General features: G+C 49.2%; 1 protein-coding gene across 1 annotated transcript in view; it reads left to right on the top strand.

The window, feature by feature from the left end:
• The window catches only part of CYP26B1 (cytochrome P450 family 26 subfamily B member 1), a 29,129-nt gene extending 11,646 nt beyond the window's left edge, over positions 1–17,483 (top strand). Inside the window, exons 3-6 of the mRNA XM_081925100.1 lie at positions 9,798–10,073; positions 11,066–11,221; positions 13,461–13,742; positions 15,097–17,483. Of these exons, the coding sequence (XP_081781226.1) occupies positions 9,798–10,073; positions 11,066–11,221; positions 13,461–13,742; positions 15,097–15,489 (1,107 nt within the window). The 3' untranslated portion in view covers positions 15,490–17,483. The remainder of the gene's footprint in view (positions 1–9,797; positions 10,074–11,065; positions 11,222–13,460; positions 13,743–15,096) is intronic.
• Positions 17,484–22,826: the final 5,343 nt, after the last annotated feature.

Raw genomic sequence — 22,826 nt, forward strand, 5'->3', positions numbered from 1 at the left:
CCAAACCTCTCTGTCTGGACTCTCTTTTTTATATATATATATAAATTTTTATTAGTTTTTTTAACATACCATTTTCAACATTAATTAAACATACTTTTACATCTTATTCATTTTTTAAAATTTCCATCAGTCCTGTCTGAAAATTTTCCAATCTAATCTCTTAGTATGCATTTCTTATTTTCCCTATTACATTTCAAACTCATAACCAATATCTCTATCTTTTTCTACTTTGTAACACTTCATATATTTCTCCTTACAAAACTTATTGTAGTCCTACAAGCGTAATTTGTTGATTACAGTTGCTCTTCAAATAATTCATATACTTCTTCCAATTTTCTGTCCATCTCTGGTCCCACAGTTTTCAAATCCTTCCTGTCATTTTGTCCAATTCTGCATAGTCCATTAATTTTGTCTGCTGTTCTTCTTTCATTGGAATTTCTTCTTGCTTCCATTTCTGGTCTCTCTCTGTCTGGACTCTCACCCCCCCATGGTCTCCTCCAGCCCTTTTGACTGGCTGGGATGGGCCCTTGAACCCTAGTGATGCCTAGCACACTCGCCTTCCTTGGAGGTTTGTAAGCACAGCTGTGATGTCCCACCTGTCATGCGTGATTTAGCTGAGATTCCTGCATTGCAGCGGGTTGGACTGGATGACCCCTGAGGTCCCCTCCAACTCTCCAATTCTATGATAAGGCAGGGAGGGGTGTGAGCACAGAAAAGTCTGCCTGGCTGGAATGTGGGTACCCTGTGGGTGGGTGCTAAGGCAGCAACAAACACTTGTCTCTCAGCCCCTCTTGCTTTTGCTCCTTGCATTCCGAACCATCCACTTTGAGCATGCGGCCCTTGAAAAGTTGTTCAGGAGGGCACATGGCCCCTCAGGCTGTCTTTGCTCCCCCTCCCCTGCACCTGGAGTTTGCCAATGTTCTCCAAAGTGCAGCACCCCTCCTCTGTGCAAAGCCTTCTGCTGGCCTTAAGAGCATCTAATGCTCTGGCCCCACCCATTTAGCTGTGAATCCTGCATGTCAGGGGGTTGGACTAGATGGCCTTTGGGGGTCCCAGCTCCACAATTCCATGATTTGGGCATCCCATTCAAGGCTGGGGCTAAAACTGCGCTCCTGTGCATGGCTTTGGAAAGAAAGAAAACCCAGCGATTCCGCCTCTCTTGCCTGACTCGCAGGGTGCCAAGCGGCAGCTGAAAAAGCTGTTTTTGGAGAGTGTTTTTCCCCTCCTCCTCTCTCCCCACTCGCCGCCCCGTCTCCTGGGCCAAGTGCAAGGCCAGGGAGCCCTCTCTTTGTTTTCTGTTCCGCTGGAGCTGGCAGACTCCCGAGACATGCTCTCCTGCTTGCGATCACGGCCCCAGCAGCCAAAAATACCGGCATGTAAGATTTGCAAGGCCACTGAACCATCAATTCGGGTATCCTGTCTTGAGCAGCAGCCAGGGCTGGAGGCCTCGGAGCAAGCGCTGTGTGGATGCGGCTTTGGAGTGAGGAGGAGGAGGAGGACAAAGCGCTTTCAGAGTCTGGGTTCCTCGCTGCTACCGGGGGGAGCCCGAATCTGCCCTCTCTGATCGAAGCACATTGTTTGGGGGCTTAGGTTTTGAGCACTTGTCCTGTCTGTACCTTCGGACATATCCAAAAGCTTAGCACAGTCCCCCTTTCCTTGTAAATTTACTGCAGAGGGTTGCCCAATTGGAGTGCATGGGAACTCTCCAAGCAGGTCCCAGGAATTGTGCTCGTTTGATTTGTTTTACCCGTTTTAACGGAGGAGCACATTTGGGCATGCCAAGGAGTGCGCCCCTGGACCTGGTCTCTCCCTGGGAAAAAACAAATATGGGTGCTGTTATTATTATTCCTTCCATTTCCATACCGCTTCATATTTTTAAGGAAACAGATCTCAAAGCGAGCTACAAGCCGCATCAAAATATCAAATAAATCATTCCAAAATAATAATAAAAATTGCAGAAGAATCAAACGCAAAATATTCATTCAAAGCAGTATAAAATAACAGGAAACCAAAGTGTTATCTTAAATATGTTTTTTTTAAAAGCCAAGGTCAAGTATAGAATATACATTTAATGTAGCAAGAGTGATGATCTTTTTATCTTCAACATTTTGAAATAAAACATTCCTAAAGGCGGTGAAATGTAGAAGACACATTTAAAAGAGCATGGCTAGTAAGAGAATAAAAGGCCAGGGTTTGCGCACTGAAACTTTCACACTCATAAAATAGAAATGATGGGGCTGATTTCTGCTGCTGCTGCTACAAAGTAGGAGGGAATTGAATCAAAGGCCCTGGGGTTTATTTTATCTTTTGCCATGTAGACACCTTTTCCCTCTGAGGAACTCAAGGGGGTGTATACATGCCTCTCCCCATCCCCACAACAGCCCTGTGAGGTAGATTAGACTGAGAGGCTGCGGCTGGCCAAAGGTCACCCACTGAGCTTCATGGCTGAGTGGGGATTTAAACCCAGGTCTCCCCAACGTCCTAGTACAACACATGAACCACTACAGCGCACTGGCACTCTTTACTTTGAGAATTGGTGCAGCGTGACCTGGAGTTGAATCTAGAACTGAGCCTTCAGGGCTGAGATGGTGCCCAGGCCATCTGGGTCCTCCTGTGTGGCTTTTCCACCAGGGCGTCACTGGTGTGCAACTGAACTGTGGTGCATTATGTGCCGTGTGGCTCAGATGTGCACAGAAAGCGATAAGCCAGCCCAGGCTACTGTGGCGACTGGGGCCTCATCATCCTCTTAATTCTCCAATTTGTCAACATATTTTTGGAAACCTGGTCTTCAAAACAGTAGCCTGGCAGTCTGGCACCACCATACTGGTAACAGTGAGATCAGTGCTGTGATCTCCTGAGTTGTGGACGGGAAGCATGTGCAAATAAGTCTCAGATGTGCATTAGTCTTTTGTGCTGCAGCAGTACATCCCTGGCTCAATTTCAGTGTGTTGTCCACTGTGGGCTCTGGGGGATGCTGGAAGCATATCCAGGCACCCTTCCAGGTGCCACCCAGTGGGGCTCCCATGGGACCTGTAAGCTCTACCCACTAGTGCTCACAGCCCTGCTGCTGTTCATCCCTTGGATCTCACATCCCAGGATGAAAGAGAGGCGAGTCAAGAGTGCTCGGCCTTGCCATGGGCAGCTGATTTCCTCTTGGCTCCCCCAAAACCTGGATTCACCCCTTCGGCATGCAAACAGCTTGGAGGTTGAAGCGAGTTCAGTTGTTGTCGGAGGGCAGCTGATCACGTAAACAGGCCTGGTGTTGACTTTCGTTTGATGTTTCCACTTAAGAAAGCTTCCCTCTGCTGCAATTGTATAGAAGGGGGCTGAATATTTGCAGGAAGATTGTATCTGGCAACTGCAGCCGGGGATTTGTGTGGTGCCAGTCTCGATCTGAAATTTACTCTCCACCCAAAGGTCACCCAGAGGTCTCCCCTTTCTCCGCCACCCCGACCCAGAAAAAAAACAGCCAAACAAGAGGGAGGCTCTGAGGTTCCCAGCAAAGACTCTTGTGTCGCACATACCTGGAGCGCACTGTACATCCTGCCGCCGAGACACACCGGTGCAAGAATGTTCTGCCTAAGGAAAACCATAAAGCTTGAAATATCCTGTTTTCATTCCACTCGGTGGCTCGGTTGGACGTTCAGAGTCGAGATCATTCAGCTCCTCTTTGGAGCAAGCGGCTTTTGGTGTTGGCAGCCGCAAGGGGCCTCAGGAGACTGGCAAAGGCGTCTCTGCTCTTTAAAGGGCTTCCCCCTTTTGCATTGAAGATCACTGCCCCGCAAAAAGCATATTAGGGCATCAAAAGAGGATTGGACCAATTCATGGAGATTGAATCCTGCTTGCTTCTGGTTGGCTGCTGTGACAACAGGATGCTGGACTTGGTGAACCCCTTGGACCTGATCCTGCAGGGCTACTCCATTGTTCCAGCCTCCAGAATGTTCCAGTCTGGACGGCTTCACACCGATGCTACCAGGAAAGGGTTTTGGGTTACAGATCTAAGCTCACTTCCTAGGGTGCAAAATACAATTGAGTTCAAAGGGATCAATGTCTGATTAAACATACTTAGCAGGATTGCACCATTAATTTATCTTCCACGCCCCCCCCCTTTATTGTTGGCCTTCTCCCTTTCCAGTGGGGGGATTTGGGGCACAGACCTATCGCACAAATTTGCATCAGATTTGGGGATGCTGGTGTCGACCCATAGATGTCTTTGGACAAAGGAAGGTAGCAGGTGCCTTGCGGGAAACATGCACTTTGCAAGGTACCCTGTAAACATCCTTTTCTAGTCTTTGTTTTTTAAAAAAGTTTTGATAAAGGGAGTGGCAGGAGCTCCACAGCACAGCAAAAAAATGAAAACAATTAAGACCCAGGATTTGCCCCCCCCCCACAAAGACCACCACCCAAATTACAACCCTCCACCAAAAAAATTGCCAATACAAATGACCACAACTTTGAATAAATGTTATATGTTTCCTAGGTTTAGGGCATTGAGTTCCTCCTCCTGCATGCAGGCGGCTGGACTGGATGACCCCGAGAATTCCTTCCATCTCTACAATTCCGTGATTTTATGATGCTTGCCATACTTATGAAATGAATTCTGAAAAGATGTGGATCTATTCCAAAGGGTTTTGAACACACACCCATTAAAAAAAAAAGGTCTTAGCTGTCAGATGATTAAAAATATGCATTACAATAAGCCGCACCCTTTGCATAGCTGGATTCGTGAGTGCAAGGATTGGGCTGCAGGGCTGAGTGGAAACATTTTGTCACCCCCAAGCGCCTCCCCAGTATGATCCCAGAGGCATCTTTCAGAAAGCGGGTGGCTGTGTGTGAGGAAGGGCCACACCACAGCATCTTTTCCTTCCGTGCTGCTCTGGGATCATGTGGTCTAGCTGCTTAGGCAGTAAAATGTCTTGGGGAAACCATTACGTCCTGCCTCTCAAAGGATCACTGCCGTAAGCTGGCCCTGCTGCCCTGGCTGACGTGTAAAAGACGTTGTCGGGAGCGTCCAAGGGGACTGAAACTCCTCCAATGTCAAGAGACCTTTGTCTAACGCCACTCCAGAAAACTCGGATAGAGTGTCTCCAGCGGGCGTATAAAAATATCACCGTCTCTGTGCAATTTCTGCACTCGGAGACATAATAATTAACAACCGATTCCACAACTTCAAAAGCTCCCGGATTTCAGACATTCCTGCCGAGTGGCTCCAGGGTTGGTTTGGTTATAGAGTTCAGCGCAGCGTTCCATGTGAAATGGATCCCAGCCCTACCACAACGTGTGTGATGTTACTTAGCTTCCCCTGAGCGAGTCTGGGGCAAGACCACCTCTGTCACAGTCTCCCAGGTAGCAGGGAAATGTGGGGAGGGAATGAAGCACAGTCTCACAAGGTCATGGGGGGCAAGGTGGGGTGGGTGAGTGGCAGAGGAGAACCTCTGGGTGGATTTAAGTGACCAGCTTCCCTGCCAAGTCGATGCGTGTTTAATTATTGGTTGCAAGGCTCAGGGCGGATAAAGTCATTTATTGCACAGGGCATAGTTAATCTCTGGAACTCGCCTGTGCAGGAAACAGTGAGGGCCACTGACTTTGTTGGCTTCAAAAGAGGATTAGACAAATTTATGGAGGAGAAGAGGACTCTTGATGGGCTCCTAGCTCTGCTCGGCCTCCACAATTGGGGACAGAGATGCTTCTGAATCCCAGGTCTGGAAACTACCCAATGGGAGAGTGTCGCTCCTGTTCTCAAATCTTGCCTGCTGGTTTTCTGCAGGCATCTGGCTGGCCTCTGTGAGCACAGGAAGCTGGCCCAGATGGGCCACTGGCCTGATCCTGCAATCTCTTCTTAGGTTCTTCTTATCATTTGCAGAAGACTCCCTTTCGATTGTGGAGAGACCCAGCCAATTATCGCCTTTGTGGCTGCTTTGCATGATAGATTAAAGACTCGATTGCTACGTGGTGCATACAATCCGGATCCTTGATTATTTTTGCTAAAGAAAGGCTCCATTTTTTTGAACACTGTCCCCCCCCCCCCCGACCACTTAGCAATAGCGTCATTCCCCCTCTGCCAATATCTGTCTTCAGGTGTCACTGGGTGGCCTTGCAGAAGCACAGTTTGGACATGTCTCCCTGTTCTTTCATCTCCGCTCCACTGGTCAGGTCTCTGCAATTCCCAGGACACCTGTGCAGTCTAGAAGGCAGCGGATGGCCTGTTGGGGTGGGGGTGCAGTGGGGGGGGGGATAGGAAGAGCTATTCTGCAATTGCTCACTAGAGGGCGCAGGGGTATTAATGTACGCAGGTAAGAGGGGAATGCAGAGAGTCTGTTGGGATTTGCGCAGTGGGATGGTTTTTCAGAGCCCTGCAAGGGGGTTAGGGGCAGAGAGAGGGAGAGGGGGGACTCTGGCACTGCCACCATTTTTACGCCAATCTGCTGAGAGGGGAAGGACCCTGTTAGGGGACAGGCTGCAGCTCAGTAGTCAGCATCTGCCTGGAAAGCAGGATCCCTGCCTGCCTCTCCACATAGGTCTGGGAGACCCTCCCTGCCCGAAATCCCAGTCAGAGCCAGTGATCCTGAGTAGGTGGACCCAATGGTCTGACTCTGTATGCAGTAGCTTCCTCTGATGCAGTGCAGCCCAGACCTCTCGCGGGCTTCCGCTTCCCTGCTGAGCTACCCAGAGGACTTCTGCCATTAGGTGGTATATAAATATTGGAAGTAAATAAAAAGGGGAAACAGAAATGTGGCTGACCACCTGCACCTCTTTGCCTTCCCTCTTGGCAGGCTTCCTTTCCTACAGGGAGACCGTAAGAGGCTGCTGGATCAGGCCCACCTAGGCTACCATCTGTTCCTGTCCTCTCTCCACAGCCAAAGGCAGCGATGTTTCTTAAAAGCTGTTGCTGGAAAGCTCAGCAAGAGGAGAGAGGACTCCTGAGCTCTGATCCTGCTGGTGGGACATTCTGTGTCCCTTTTGGAGAAGGTCAAACCCTGGCCTCAGATCCCATAACAGACTCCATTTCACTGTTTGTTCATTTCTAATGCAGGGGAGCTTATGCCTCCCACCAGGACTTGGGTAATATAGACCCCTAAGTGAGGACAGAATTTGACGTCCCCCCCCCAAATATTTATGTTCACATTCACAATATAGTCATACCTCAGGCTACAGATGCTTCAGGTTGCGGGTTTTTTTTGGGTTATGGACCACCAAAATCTGGAAGTACCAGAACGGGTTACTTCTGGGTTTCGACGGCAGCGCATGTGCAGAAGTGCTAAATTGCGCTTTGCACATGCACTGAATTGCAACCTGGGTGTGCACAGATGCGCCGCTGCAGGTTGCAAATGTGCATCCCGCATGGATCACATTTGCAACCCGAGCGTCCACTGTAATTCATTTTGGTACAGTTGCTTTCTTATGGATCTTCACAGTAGGGACCTGTATAAATATATTATTCTTTACTGCCCCCTGGGCTTGGCGTCCCCAGACTGCCCTAAATCTGGTGTTGTGCCCATCCCACCTAGGAATGCATAGCGAGTCAGGCTCAGCCCTCCTTATGAAGCAGGCATTGTTGGCGCTGAGGCAAAGGCCATTAAAAAACGGGGGCTGTTATTTGACTAAACAAAACCAGAGCAGAAGGCGCCCCGTGCCGTGGCAGGGCAGAGCTGCGTCCAAGAAACAGTTCCTTTTCCTGGGCAGATCCCAGTGGCTGAACAGATCTGTGTGCGTGGCTTGGGGAGGGAGTTCTCTCTCCCGCCCAGCTTGCAAAGCGAGGCTCTTGGAGCAAGGATCTCTCCAGCCCTGCAAGCGGAGAGGTCCTTGCTTGCTCTGCCTTCCCAAATCTCCAACCCCCCACCTCGCAAGCCCTCCTTGACACGAGCCAGATTCCTGGAGACGGCTGCATCACGCAGGACCGCCTGAGCTTTACCTTGGCACGTGCTCCCCGCTGCTACTGGAGCTGGGGGGCCCAGATCACGGCGGTGGCGGCAGCAGCGTCGCACATGTCAGTTAATAAAAAGTAAGCAAACATTCTCCTTCCGCCCAGGATTCAGGGCGGAGGGACAGCGAGAGAGGCAACGCGGGGGAGAACATAAATATCAGGACTGGAGAGACTGCCACTTGCAAGAGAGAGGCCATGGGAGCCTTGAAGGAGATCAGACGAGCCTGCAGGATCAGGCCCATGGCCCTTAAGGTCCATAAATAGCAACACCCTAGGGGTCCCTAAGGAAGTCAGATTAGCCTCAACCAGAGCCAGCGCCTTTTCAACACTGGCCCCAACTTGGTGGAACGCTCTGCCACAAGAGACCAGGGCCCTGCAGGATCTGATTTCTTTCCACAGGGCCCGTAAGACAGAGTTGCTCCGCCTGGCCTTTGGCTTGGAATCCACTTGATCCTCTCCCCCTCTTTCCTTTTTCCTTTCTCCTTCTGTGATGGAACTCCTATTTGGGGACTTCCCTGGCTTTTTCCTGGCCCACGTAGGACCAGTCTGGATAGTTGGCCTTGGTGAAGATTTGATGTTTTCATCCCCAAAAAGTTTTTGATTTGAGTTTCTACTGAAATGAGGCTGCATTTTAATGTTGTGTTTTAATCTTGTTTTTAAGTTGTATTTCAAACCATTTTTTTTATACCTGGTGTTAGTCGCCCTGAGCCCGGTCTTGGCTGAGGAGGGTGGGGTATAAAATAATAATAATAATAATAATAATAATAATAATAATAATAATAATAATAATAATCGAGTCCAGCATCCTGTTTTCACAAAGGCCAACCAGATGACCCAAGCGGAAACCCACAAGCAGGATCCACTCACAAGAGGAACACACTCGCCTCCTGTGGCTTCCAGAGACTGGTCTTCAGAAGCATTGCTGTGGAGACAGAGCATAACTATCACGCCCAGGAGCCACTGATGGCCTCCATGAGCTTGTCGAATCCTCCTTTAAAGCCCTCTTTAGAAGGAGATGTCTGTCGATGGCTCCTAGCCAAGATGGCTGCGCTCTGCCCTCCACAGTTGGAGGCAGCAAGGCTTCTGAATACCATTTGCTGGATCCATGCGAGGAGAGAATCCTGTCTTGGGCTCATGTTCTGCTCCCTGGTTTCCCACTGGCATTTAGTTGGCCACTCTGAGAACAGGATACTGGGCTCCATGGGCCTTGGGCTGGTCCAGTAGATGCTCTTTTGATGTTCTCATGCAAGTTCCATCGTTTGTGCTGTGTGAAGAAGTATCTTATCCATCCTTTCTTGGTGTTCAGATATGTGGGTCATCAATGCCATTCCCCCCACTCCTTGCCAATAAAACCCTCGGCCAGGGGTTGCCAGGCTGGTCCAAGACATTTTGCTGTGCCAGGGCTCTGGTATTCAGAAGCATTATTGCTGCTGCCAACTGTGAAGGCAGAACATCGCCATTGTGGCTAGTGACCATCCATAAACCTCTCCTCCATGAATTTCTCTAATTCTTTTTCAAAGGCATCCTGTGGGAGAGAGTTCCATAGATTAACTTGGCACTGAGTGAAGAAGGGCTTTCTTTTGTCCCTCCTGAATCTGTCAACTTCATTGGCCGTCCTACAAGAGAGGGAGAAAGCATTTTCTCTCTGTCCACATTTCCCATGCTGCGCATAATTTTGTGAACTTCTCCAACGTTGCCTCCTACTTGCCTTTGCCCAAACCCTGCAACCTTCCTTTGCAGGGGAGCTGTGTAACTGGGCCAGTGATTCCTGCCTGTGCCCAATAGCAGCCAAGGAGCAATGTCTGTTCCACTGTCAAACTATCAGAAAGTTTCCCCTGGTGTTTTCCTGATATACCTGTCCCTTCCATTTCAGGTCTTCTCCAAAATCTTCAGCCATGAAGCCCTGGAGAGCTACCTGCCCAAGATCCAGCTGGTGATCCAGGACACCTTGAGGGCATGGAGCAGCAACCCGGATCCCATCAATGTCTACTACGAAGCCCAGCAGCTCACCTTCCGCATGGCCATCAGGGTCTTGCTGGGCTTCCGGATCCCGGACGAAGACCTCAGCCAGCTCTTTGAGGTCTACCAGCAGTTCATGGAGAATGTCTTCTCCTTGCCTGTGGACCTGCCTTTTAGCGGCTACCGGAAGGTAAGAGATGTCTTGGTCAGGAGAAGTGGCTTGGAAGAAGAACACCATGGCCTACAGAAGGCGCTGGTTTCAATCCTTGGGATGAAAGTGACCAGTTAAGCAGGCGATGGGAAGGGGAGCTGCCTCTGTGCCCAAGACCTCAGAGAGCTGTCACCAGGCAGAGCAGACACTATGGGAATATACTGACCTCACTATTAGGTAGTGTTCAGAGCATCTTGGAGCATGTCCAAATGGCTCTGATTTTGGAGGGTCGGCTGGGCTGTATGCTCTCCCTCTCCCTGCAGGTGTTGAGTGCTTCACCTGCTGATGCTGTGATTCCTGCCTTGCAGGGGGCTGGAGCAGATGATTTTGGGGTTGCTATCAGGGCCGTCTTAAGCATATCCGGGGCTGTGGTGCAAAGATCCCTCCGGCACCCCCCCAACTCCAAAACAAGGGAGAGGGTGGTGGAAAATGTCCTCTGCCTCTCCCACTGCCCTGATCCCTGGTGTGGTGGCAGCAATCAAGCAGGAAAACATGCTGGCGGCCTTGCTGTTTGGCATCGGGGCGCCCAAGAAGGCATCCTGGGAAGGCTGCTCACCGCCTTTCGCCAGAAAGCAGGAGGAGGACAACGACCAGGAGCAGATGCAGAGACTTGGGAGGGGAGCTGCGCTCAGCTTCCATCCTAAGCCCCTGCGGGGGTCGCTCTCCTCCTGAGAAGGCTTGGGAGGGAAGCTGCATGCCCACCAGCCATATAGTTAGCGGGGCGCAGCTGGCGGGCGTGCAGGGAAAGGGGAGGCCACTGGCAAAGCCGCACAGCTCCCCTACTCGCTAGGGCGCCCCTGAGAGGCCAGCGCCCTGGTGCAACGCACCACTAACACCAATGGGAAAGACGGCTATACTTCTGTGATGCTCCAGGAGAGAGGTGCAGCTGAGAGTGAGAAGCGAGCAGGACGTGGGCTTTGCTGTGTGGCAGCTGCTCTTCCTGGGTTCCAACCTCCTCCTTTTTCCTCCAGGGAATCCGTGCTCGAGAGCTGTTGCAGAAGAGCTTGGAGAAAGCTATCCGGGAAAAGCTGCAGAACACGCAGGGCAAGGACTACTCCGACGCCCTGGACCTCCTGATTGAAAGTGGCAAGGAACATGGCAAGGAGCTCACCATGCAGGAACTGAAGGTAGGTGGAGACTGGGTGGCTGGGAAGAGGCAGCCGAGGAGGCCGCAAGGAGCCCTTGGCTCTTGTTCTTGCACAGGATAAACACGACCTCTCTTGCAATGAAACAACATGGTCTGGGGGGAAGAGCTGTAGTTCAGTGGCAGAGCATCTCCTCTGCATTCAGGTTCAGTCCTTAAAAGGAGCTCTAGGTAGGTTGGGAGAGAACCTTGCCTTGAACCCTGGAGAGCTGCGGCCGGTCAGTGTAGACAATATTGAGGTAGATGCGATGCAATGGTCTGACTCTGCATAAAGCAGCTGCCTATGTTGCTCTAATAATAATAATAAATTTTATTTATACCCCGCCCTCCCCAGCCAAGACCGGGCTCAGGGTGGCTAACACCAAAAATAAGAACAATTGATTGAAATACAACTTAAAAACAAGATTAAAATGCAACATTAAAATGCAGCCTCATTTCAGTAGGAACTCAAACCAAGAACTTTTTTGGGGATGAAAACGTCAAATCTTCACCAAGGCCAACTATCCAGACTAGTCCTACGAGGGCCAGAAAAAAGCCAGGGAAGTCCCCAAATAGGAGTTCCATCACAGAAGGAGAAAGGAAAAAGGAAAGAGGGGGAGGGGATCAAGTGGATTCCAAGCCAAAGGCCAGGCGGAACAACTCTGTCTTACAGGCCCTGCGGAAAGAAATCAGATCCTGCAGGGCCCTGGTCTCATGAGGCAGAGCGTTCTACCAAGTTGGGGCCAGTGTTGAAAAGGCCGTGGCTCTGGTTGAGGCTAATCTGACTTCCTTAGGGCCCGGGACCTCTAGGGTGTTGCTATTTATGGACCTTAAGGTCCTCCATGGGGCATATCAGGAGAGGTGGTCCCGTAGGTACGAGGGTCCTCTGCCTTCCCATAACAACTTGGCCAACCTTCTCCAGACTGGGGACCTCTTGGTCATTTGGATTCTAACTCACAACAGCCCCCAGTCAACACCAGCCATGCTCTCATCTGAAGAACCTGGAGGGCAGCAGGCTGGGCTTCCCTCTCCTATACTACCACCGTGAGAAGTGGTTTCTTTAGGAGAGGAAGCCCTGCGCCTTGTCTGGCTTTGCGCATCAGTTCAGCTCTTGATATGCCCCGGTGTCTGTGGCTGCCATTGCTGCTTCTCACCTCCGGGGGGGCCGGGGAGGTTGGGGGTCACAGGCCCTGAGTGGGTGGGTGGGGTGGAGCTCATCTCAGCCCTGCTCAGTTCAGGGGCTTTTGATGCTGGTGGTCTCATGGCTGCTCTGCTGAACAGCACCAGCCACAACGGCTCAAGTGCTTTTACTTGTTTTTATTTAGGTGAATGTTTCTGGCTGTTTTTTATTGTATTGTTTTGTTTCTGATGTGTTTCCTGCTCCGGGTTCCTTTGGGAGGGAGGGCAAGTAATAAATTCAGTCAATCAATCACTCAAAATGTGTAAAATCTGTTGGAACTTTAAGGGAAATTAAAAGGATTCATTTATTTTTTAAGAAAGAAAGAAAGAAAGAAAGAAAGAAAGAAAGAAAGAAAGAAACCCACAAACCCACCTTAAAGCAGTTTACAAAGAGAACAAAATCACTAAAACAATTCAACTAAAAACACGCATCCACATTTTACATGTCTGGGGAGCCCTGTCTAAGCAGGCAGCAAAAAGAGTGCAGTCATACCTCGGGTTACAGACCCTTCGGGCTGCATGATTTCAGGTTTGCGCACTACACAAAATCCGGAAGTACTGGAAAGGGTTACTTCCGGGTTTCGGTGCTTGCACATGCGCAGAAGCGCCAAATCATGACCTGCACGTGCGCATACATGGCGCTGTGGGTTGCGAACGCTGTGGGTTGCGAACGTGCTTCCTGCACGGATCACGTTCGTAACCTGAGTGTCCACTGTACATGAATTGCCTGCTTGTTCTCAATAGGCAGGGAGTTCCAGGGTTTAGGTGCTGCCACACTGCAAGACTGAGTGCTTCCCAACTGTGGGTCGGGTATTATGTGGGGCCCACAAGAGTGCCAGTTTTACACGCTAAAGTGGTCTAGTGGGTAAGGCAAACTTTGATAAGGGGAATGAAAATCCCCCCAGCCCCCCAGAGGGCAAGCAAGCTGCTTCCCTGGTCCAAAAGCATTCCTATAATGCAGGGGTGCCAGAATGGGGATTTGAACCCGTGACTCCATGGGTCTGACCACACCGTGCTGGTTCTCTCCGTCTCACTCATAAGACACGTCTCTCTTTGCCTTTCAGGACAGCACCCTGGAGCTGATCTTTGCCGCCTACGCCACTACGGCCAGCGCCAGCACCTCCCTGATCATGCAGCTCCTGAAGCACCCCAGGGTGCTGGAGAAGCTCCGGGAGGAGCTGAGGAGCAAAGGCATCCTCCACAACGGGTGCCTCTGCGAGGGCTCCCTCCAGCTGGACACCATCAGCAGCCTCCTCTACCTGGACTGCGTCATCAAGGAGGTCCTGCGGCTCTTCACCCCCATCTCCGGAGGGTACCGGACGGTGCTGCAGACCTTCGAGCTGGACGTGAGTATGGAGACCTGCATTAGAACCCATCTCTGGATCGCTGCGTGAGGAAGGGGCCTGGCAGAAGATCTGCTGCACGTGGCGTGGGGTTCAGTTCTGTATAGAGCAGGACGCCTTGCACATTGTGCCTGCATTGATTTGCTTCCCTTGTTGCTTTTCCATAAAGGTTTCCCTAGGCGACACGCCTACCGAAATGGAAATTCACCAAATGCACAGCAGCTTAAGTGTGGTAGCCAGTGTGGTGTAGTGGTTAAGAGTGATACACTCGTAATCTGGTGAACCGGGTTCGCTTCCCTGCTCCTGCACATGAAGCTGCTGGGTGACCTTGGGCTAGTCACACTTCTCTGACGTCTCTCAGCCCCACTCACCTCACAGACTGTTTGTTGTGGAAGGGAAATGAGATTGTTAGCCGCTTTGAGACTCCTGAAGGGGAGTGATAAAGTGGGATATCAAATCCAAACTCTTCTTCTTCTTCTTCAAGGGATCCCTATAAAGTGATCTGGCTCCCAGCCACGATCGCTGCGCTCTGCCTCTGTCATCAGAGGCAGCGATGCTTCTGAATAATAATAATAATAATAATAATAATTATAATAATAAATTTTATTTATACCCCGCCCTCCGCAGCTAAGACCAGTTCAGGGCAGCTAACACCAGGTATAAAACAATTGATTAAAATACAACTTAAAGACAAGATTAAAATACAATATTAAAATGTCCATTGCTGAAGACCACAGGCAGGGAGAGGGCTCATGGGCTCAGATTCTGCTTGCAGGTTTCTCATAAAGGGCATCTGGTCTATCTCAAATATGTCATTTAATTGGTTAAACTGTAACCAGTCTGTTAATAAGTCTCTTATCTCATCATTGTATTTTGATATTTTGTTGGAAGCCGCCCAGAGTGGCTGGGGAAGCTCAGCCAGATGAGCGGGGTATAAATAATAAGGTGTTTATTATTATTATTATTATTATTATTATTATTATTATTATTATTATCTTTTAGTTTATTTGTACCCTTTATTTGCAAAACTAAAAAATGTCCGGGCGTTCTCGGTGGTGGCACCCACCCTGTGGAACGCCCTTTCATCTGATGTCAAGGAAATAAACAACTATCTGACTTTTAGAAGACATCTGAAGGCAGCCCTGTTTAGGGAAGATTTTAATGTTTGATGTTTTATTCTGTTTAATATTTTGTTGGGAGCTGCCCAGAGTGGCTGGGGAAACCCAGCCAGATGGGCGTGGTACAAAGTAATTATTGTAATTATTATAATATTATTATTAATATGCAGTAAACTAAAAACAGATTCAAACCTAATTTACATTCTCCTCTTCCTCCTCCTCTTCCTCTTCCTCCTCAGGGCTTCCAAATCCCCAAAGGCTGGAGCGTCATGTACAGCATCCGGGACACTCACGACACGGCTCCCGTCTTCAAGGATGTGGACGTGTTTGACCCCGACCGCTTTGCCCAGGGCCGCACGGAAGACAGAGACGGCAGGTTCCACTACCTTCCTTTTGGCGGAGGCGTAAGGACCTGTCTGGGCAAGCACCTGGCCAAGCTGTTCCTCAAGGCTCTGGCCATTGAGCTGGCCAGCACCAGCCGCTTTGAGCTGGCCACCAGAACTTTCCCCCGCATCACGCTGGTGCCCGTCGTCCACCCGGTGGACGGGCTCAAGGTCAAGTTTTTCGGACTCGACTCGAACCAGAACGAAATCTTGACAGAGACAGAAGCCATGCTGGGCGCCACGGTGTAAACCGGACCCTCGGTTTGCTTTCTCTTGGTTGGGGAGGTAGAGGGCCCCCAGAATGGAGGAATGGAAAGGGAAAAGCCCAGCTTGCCATGGACGATGGAGACCTGCCGCCTGACACCTCTTGGACAAAGCCTTCTCTGACGAATATGCCAAAATGACGGTGGCGCCTTAGCGCGAGGGGTGGGCAGGCGGGGAACAGGTTGCGGAGACCACCTGGATGGATTCTGTTTTGTTTTGTTTTGTTTTAACACTAAGCAGAAGGGGATTGTCTTGGCTATAAACAGTACGTAAATGTTAATATATGCACATATATATAAATATATATAAATATATAAATATAATCCGAAACAGAAGCATTTCTGTTGCAAGGAGAGGTTCCTCGCTGCTCCTGCTGCTGCTGTCTGCTGCTCTTTCTGGGGGTTCAGGACCCCCTGCTCTTTGCTGGCCCCCTGAGGTCTGGGTGTCCTGCCCTTCTGTCAGAAGCCTTACCTGACCGGGGTCGGGGTAGCGAGTGACCTCTGGCAGATCCTGACCTTCGAAGCATCAGTGTTAAACTGGTCAGTGACCTGCGACAGCATTTGGGGAATAACTTTTTTTATTTTTGCTTTCTTTAGAGAGAGCGGCCAAGAGGACCCCCTCCGTGGGGTCTGGCTAAAATCAGTATTGTGTGTTGGTGGGAGGAATACCTGTTTGCGTTGCCATAGCGGTGGCTTTGCTGCATCCCATGGCTCCAGGAGGTACATGGATGTCAGCTTAAACAGGGCCTGGTGTTGGAACTGCTATACCATTAGTATTCATGCTCGCAGGGCCTCAATACCACATTGATGCTCAGCTCCTTGTGTGTTGAAGACGCGTGTGGGGATGTTGTCAGAAAAACGGCTGAGGAAGAACATGGATTTAAAAAAAATATCCAGAGGTTTAGGCATGAGTTAGGAGCCCATCTTCAGCAGAGCTTGGGGGGACTTTGGAGTCCATGCATTTGAGACTCCTTGGCCTGTTCTTCCGGCTGATTTTAAGACACCTGTTTTAAAATCACTGCTGTGGAAGTGTAATATTGAAGAACTGACCTGTGGACTCTCCTGAGAAGAAGCTTTTCTGTGTCTGGGGAGCACAAAACTCTCTGATCACCAGCCAAATTTCATAGCCTGTGGCCACCTCCTAACTATGATGATGAGGGTCAGTGATAAATGTCGAGAATGGGGTTCAGGAGCAAAATACGGTTTTCTGGAGCTGATTCTCTGCCGCCCATGTTGAAATCCTCTGTTGGTCCTATCCTGCCATTCACCATCCAACCCAAAGCCATGGTGATCATTGCATAGACTTCCCTTAGGCACAGTTGAGTGTTTAATGTGCTCTTGCGCCCTTAAGCCAAACTGTCGTTACTTTGCAAGAGAGAGAACCCACAGACTCTCACACACACCCTGCCATGGGGAAAGCCCCCATCCCTGCTTCCCCCCATCTATTTAAGGAAATTTATATTTAAGGAAATGGGTTTCCAATCAATTAGCCACATTTCTGGGGCCATCCTTTGAATTCAGAACAATGGTTGCCCACATTGTTAGCCATGTTTACCACCAGGTTGTTGTTGTTGCTTTTGAAAAAATAATTATATTATTATTGACCCAAGTAGTTGCTCTGACGTGTTGCAGGCTCTCAGATCCCATAACCTTCTCATCAGTTGCGGGAGTTCAGAACCAGTCATGTCTGAAAGCAAAGTTCCAAACCATGGAGAAACAGGGTAAATTCTGGAGGCGCTTTCTGTGCAGCTGAAATACTTTTGAGCAGCCCTCCCTGGTTAGCTGTGGCCAGTCAAGGGAGTTCAGGCCATGCCTGGTTTGCAGGGAAACTCTCAAAGCCCCTGGGACTTGTGGATTGCAGGAAGCAAGCAAGCAAGCAAGCAAGGAATATTATTCTTTTATCAAAGCCAATTCAAATGCCAAATCATTAGCTGCCATCTAGTGGGTTGGACTAACACACCTCAGAGGGTTGTTTTGGGGGATAAAATGGTGGGAGGGGGCAAACCATGGAGGCTGCCTGGAACTCCACGGAGGAAAAAGTGGTATATAAATGTAAGAAATAAATGAAAAAAATAGGCAAATAAATAACTTCCTTGACGGGCTTGAGCCCTGGCACTTTCCCCACCCAAAAATTAACCACTGCATGCTCAGGGCCTGACTTGAGCCGTCGCTGCCCTTCAGAAGTTTGGGGCAAAGCATTTTGGGGGCACAAGGCTGGTCTGCTCTGCTTCCATCCTCTTTTTCACTCCTGGCGAGGCATAAGTCTTAAGATGCATGGAATAGGATTGCAAACCCTGCTTTAGCTGAGATTCCAGTGTGGTGTAGTGGTTAAAAGCAGTATACTTGTAATCTGGTGAACCGGGTTCGATTCCCTGCTCCTCCACATGCAGCTGCTGGGTGACCTTGGGCCAGTCACACTTCTCTGAAGTCTCTCAGCCTCACTCACCTCACAGAGTGTTTGTTGTGGGGGAGGAAGGGAAAGGAGAATGTGAGCCGCTTTGAGACTCCTTAAAGGGAGTGAAAGGCGGGATATCAAATCCAAACTCCTCCTCCTCCTCCTCCTCCTCCTCCTCCTCCTCCTCCTCCTCCTCCTCCTCCTCCTCCTCCTCCTCTTCTTCTTCTTCTTCCTGCATTGCAGGGGGTTCCCTTCCAACTCTACCGTTCTATGATTCTAAAGATAAATCCACCTTAGCCCTTTGTTTCCGTTAACCAGATCAGCTCTGGCTTCCCTTTCCCCTTCCCTAAGATTTTCCAACCTGTTTCCTCCCGCAACGCAGCAGATCTATGCTATCCACAGATATATAAAAGTGCTGAGGTTTGTGTCGGATGGGCAACTTGTGAGGTTGGTTGCTGGGCTGGCAGCAGGGACATTGTTGGGGGGGGGCAGCCAGTGAAGCCGCTTGCCCTTTTGAGGGGCGCATCCCACAATCCTTTGCAGAGGGTGCTGGGACAGCACACTTCAAATGGTGCGCGGGCCAGCGATGGGGCAGTGGTCGACCCAGGCATGGCGAGGAAAGTGGAGCATGAAAATACATGCGCTGATGGGAAGAAGAGGAAAATATATGCTCACTGCAAGTTGAACAGCCCACCAGAAGATGGACAAGTAATGGGGGGGGGGGGGAAGGGGAGAAATATAAGAGGCATACATTTATAAACTTTATATATATATGCATACGTGTGCGTTGTATCTAGGCAAGGATAGCTCCTGTTTGATTTACCATTCCTAACTAATATAACTTGACTAAAAAAAGAAAAGATATTAAAATTGTTACTGCAGTTTGCAGGATGAAGCACTTTTGAGTCTCAGAATATGTGTCTTGTCTTGTGTGTCTTTTTTTAATTTGCTGGCACAGTTCCAATTTGCTATATTATTTTATACACAAAGGTGGCGTGGTGTTTTTGTTTTTTGGTCTGAGTTTATAAACTTATTATTGTTATTGTTATTATTATTATAAGTACTATTTTTGTTATAATTCAAAATAGATATTTAGTATAAAAAAAAGTTCGCCTGTTTCTTTTTTTTTAAGAAAGAAAATATTTGTTATTTAGTAAAGTATGGAATATCTCACCCCTGCTCTGCCTCCTTCTTTATTGTAAAACAACAACAAAGAAAAAACTTGTCTGCAAGGGAAAAGAAAGCAATTAATATGGTTTTATTTGCATGTGGCCCAATATGGAAGGAGTTGCAGGGGGTGGGCTTCTCCTGTGCCACCCTCCTGAATGGTTGGAGTGCCCTTTCCCTAAGGGATGTGCAGGAGATACTCCCCCCTTGCCATTGCTCATATTGTGTCTGTCGTTTCTTAATATTGAAAGAAATAAGCACCTGTTGGGTAGGGGTATTTCACGGTGCCGTGTGAAGACGTGCTTTGTGTCATGTGGTTTCTTCATGTGTATATAATATTGAGATTGGTCTACCTGGAATCTCCATTTCTCTTGCAAACGCTCGGCTGAAAGAACCGGGAGCCCTGCTGCTTTGCTTGGAGTGGGGGCTCCCGTCGATTTCACTGGGGGATTCCCAGCAAACCCGCCCCTGTGACGTGTTGAATAAATGGATGTTGTGTATTTCGTGATCTTATAAGGGGTAAAAAATATCAATGTGGCTATTTTATAGACTTCCATAATAATAAAAAAATGTTGAATCTCCAGACCTTACTATTGTCCTTTGTTTCAAACTTGAATCAGTTGTTCTTCCTCTCTCACAACGCTAGAAGCTCGTGGGTGCCCAATGTAGCTGAATTCTGGAAGATTCAGGTCAGATGAGGGAAAGTCCTTCTTTATGCAGAGCAGAGTTAAACTGTGGAACTCCCACCCACAAGAAGCAACGATGAGTAGTAACTTGGAGGGCTTTAAAAGACAATTAGACCGATTTATGGAGGAGGAGAGGCCTGTCAATGGCTACCAGTCATGGTGATTTTACTCTGCTTCCACATTTGGCTATACTTTTTTTTTAAAAAAACCATACATAATAAAAGCCAGTAAAATTCAATACCGCTAAATAGAGCCACGAAAACTGAAGTGAATGGGCTGATACAAGAACAAACAGCAGAAATGAATCCCCAGAGGGGTAGGAAGTGTGCTTGTGTCGTCTTGTGGCACCTTAAAGACTCACAAATATATCTGTGGGTTGCAGTCCAACCTCATCAGATGCATCAAGTGTTTTCCCAGGTTGCAAAAATATATGGGAGGTAGGGAATGGGAACTGTAAACAGTGATGTTGGAAGGTAATGAAATGCAGACAAGTCCAGACAGTGATAATTACCTTATTAGCAGTAGATATTCATACACACACACACACACACACACACACACACGGGTGGGATGATTCAATTCACAAGTGATGCCTTTGTAACTTAACCACACAGCCACTTCCCTTTTGAAGTTTCCATGTTCAAGGTTGACCACCTTTGGGTCATATACAGAGTCTCTTCAGAGGCTGGTCCATAACGACCCATGAAAACCCAAAGGCATATCCACAAACAGTCTGCCTTCAGCACTGCTGAATTGGTTGCTGATATGTACATTTCTCTGGGCTGAAAGGCTCCACCCAGAATCCAGTTCAGGGTCCCAAAATGAGTCCCAAATCATCTGGTTTTGTGGGAGATGGTGGGGGGAGAGAGATTTAATCCTCCCACCCTGCTTCTCGTCTTCCATGCACAGAAAAGCCCTGTTACAGACAGTGCAACTGAGGCCACCCCCATGCAGCCCAAGCTCCTTGATGGAGCTTCTAAAGACCAGGAGTACATGCCCGTAACATCTGTTTGTGTGGATCGTTCTTCAGATAGGCCACAGCTGTCCTGGAGACATGGGGCAGCCAGTTCTATAGCAAAGGGAGCTATCCTGCTTCTGTTGGGAAAGCAGAAAGCCAGCCTGGCCACAGGAGAGAATGAGGGGTGCAAGAGGGAGGGAGGAAACTGGAGAGAGAACGAGCACTGGAAAGAGGGAGATGGGAAGATGGGGAGTTCCCAGGAGAGCCGGAGGGAGACAGTTCTCATCTGGGAGAAAGAAGGAGGTGAGGCTGGGTAACCCTTGGAGAAACTCAATTCAGTTTGCATTTAAAAGAGAACCTACCTCATCCACATTTTCCCAAACAACATGTGAACTGAAACATAACTCATCCTTCAAAATTCACACATCTCTGAATTTTGCAGTGCCGTTCTGCAGCCAAGCAATGTGTGCAAATATGCAAACACTTAGTGCAACGTGTGCAAATATGCAAACACTTAGCATGTTAGTGAAAATATTACATAAAAATGCATAATGTAACAGGGAAAAATTTCCTTCCTCAAAACGTGTACCTAAGGCAACATTGCATACAGCAATGTGTGCATTAGGAAAATATGAATTTTCATGACTCAGAAATAATAATTGCAAATGAATATGCTAAAGTGGGAGAGCTGGATTTGGCCGATTCACCGCCCCTAACTTCTGACAAAGGCTTAAGTGAAGTCTAAACCTGGTAACACTACGGAATCTCAAGGGGAGCTCCACCTTCAAAAACCGCATGCATCCCTCTTCTGCAAGTAGGGAAGTGCTTTCTAGCACCTATTATATAAGTTCAGAAGAGCTTGCAGGATCAGGCCAGTGGCCCATCTAGTCCAGCATCCTGTTCTCACCAGGGGCCAACCAGAGGTCGTAATGGGAACCCTACAAGTTGGATTTGCAATACCACTCTCTGGGATTTCCCAGATGTTTGGGCATCTGAGGCAGAATGGGGAGGTTCTTCCTCCCAGCTTCCCTGCAGCCAACTGCCCCCTCCCCACCTCCCTTACCTGGGATGTGTGGTAGCACCTGTGAAGCAGTGGGGATAGTGGGGTTTGGCAAGATCTTTCCAACATTTCTCAAGCTCTTATGGAGCGCACGAGATTGCATGAGAGTTTAATGAGATTTTGCTAGAAGCCACTGCTGCTTCTCTGCCAGCGATGGAGGGCGTCAGTGTAGGTGGGGCACCACCTCTTGGGGTTCCGCCACCTGAGGCAGCTGTGTCAGCCTGCCTCATGGGTTGGCCGGCCCTGAGTTTCCACCAAGTGGCATTGGGAAGCATTGCTGTCCCTGACCGTAGAGGCAGAGCTGAGCCATCATGGCTAATAGCCACATATAGTCCTCTGCTCGCGTCTTTTGGGAGAGGGAAAGCTGTGCGGAAGAGGATGGTTCTCAAGAAGAGAGGACTTATTCTGCCCACAGCATCAGAAATAATGTGGTTGGTCAATGGCTTGCTTGTGACGCGCATCTCCAACTCTCCATCGATGGCTTCTGAAGGCTCTGCTTTGGGAACTCGGCTTCTCACTGCAAACCTTCCCAAAGTCAAAGAAAACTTGGGAGGCATGAATGAAGTGGGAAATCTGAGCGTGCCCTGGCCCTGCAGGCCTGCCCTTTCAGCAGAAACAGGTCTCCTTTGCCTCGAAGGCTCGCTCCTCTTTCTTGGAGCAAAGGACTGCCTTCCTTGGATACGATTTGCCAGGGCTGACGTTGAAGGGGCGCCTTGCAGCTGCAGCCGAGGCCAGCGCTTGGAGATGGGCTTCTCCTGCCCCCAGGAGCTCCCCAAATCCAGGGGCCTCTCCCGCAGCTCCTTGCTAAGACCCACCTCACACCTACTTAACCAAGGGGAAGGTCACTTCCTTCTGGCCTCCGCTCCCCACCCCCGCCATTTTCATCCTCCTCGCCCCAAATTTTATTTATTTTGTCTCTAATTTACAGCTTTATTGGAAAGCCATAGCAGGCCCCTGGAGAGGGCTGGTGTAGCCAGCCTCGCTGCAACAGAAGCTCGCTGCTTTACAGGATGGTCTTGGGGTGGGGGCTTGCTTCCATCTGGTGGGGGCAGGGCAG

The sequence above is a fragment of the Podarcis melisellensis genome, assembly GCF_964234715.1.
Source record: "Podarcis melisellensis genome assembly, chromosome: 9".
NCBI classification, from domain to species: domain Eukaryota; kingdom Metazoa; phylum Chordata; class Lepidosauria; order Squamata; family Lacertidae; genus Podarcis; species Podarcis melisellensis.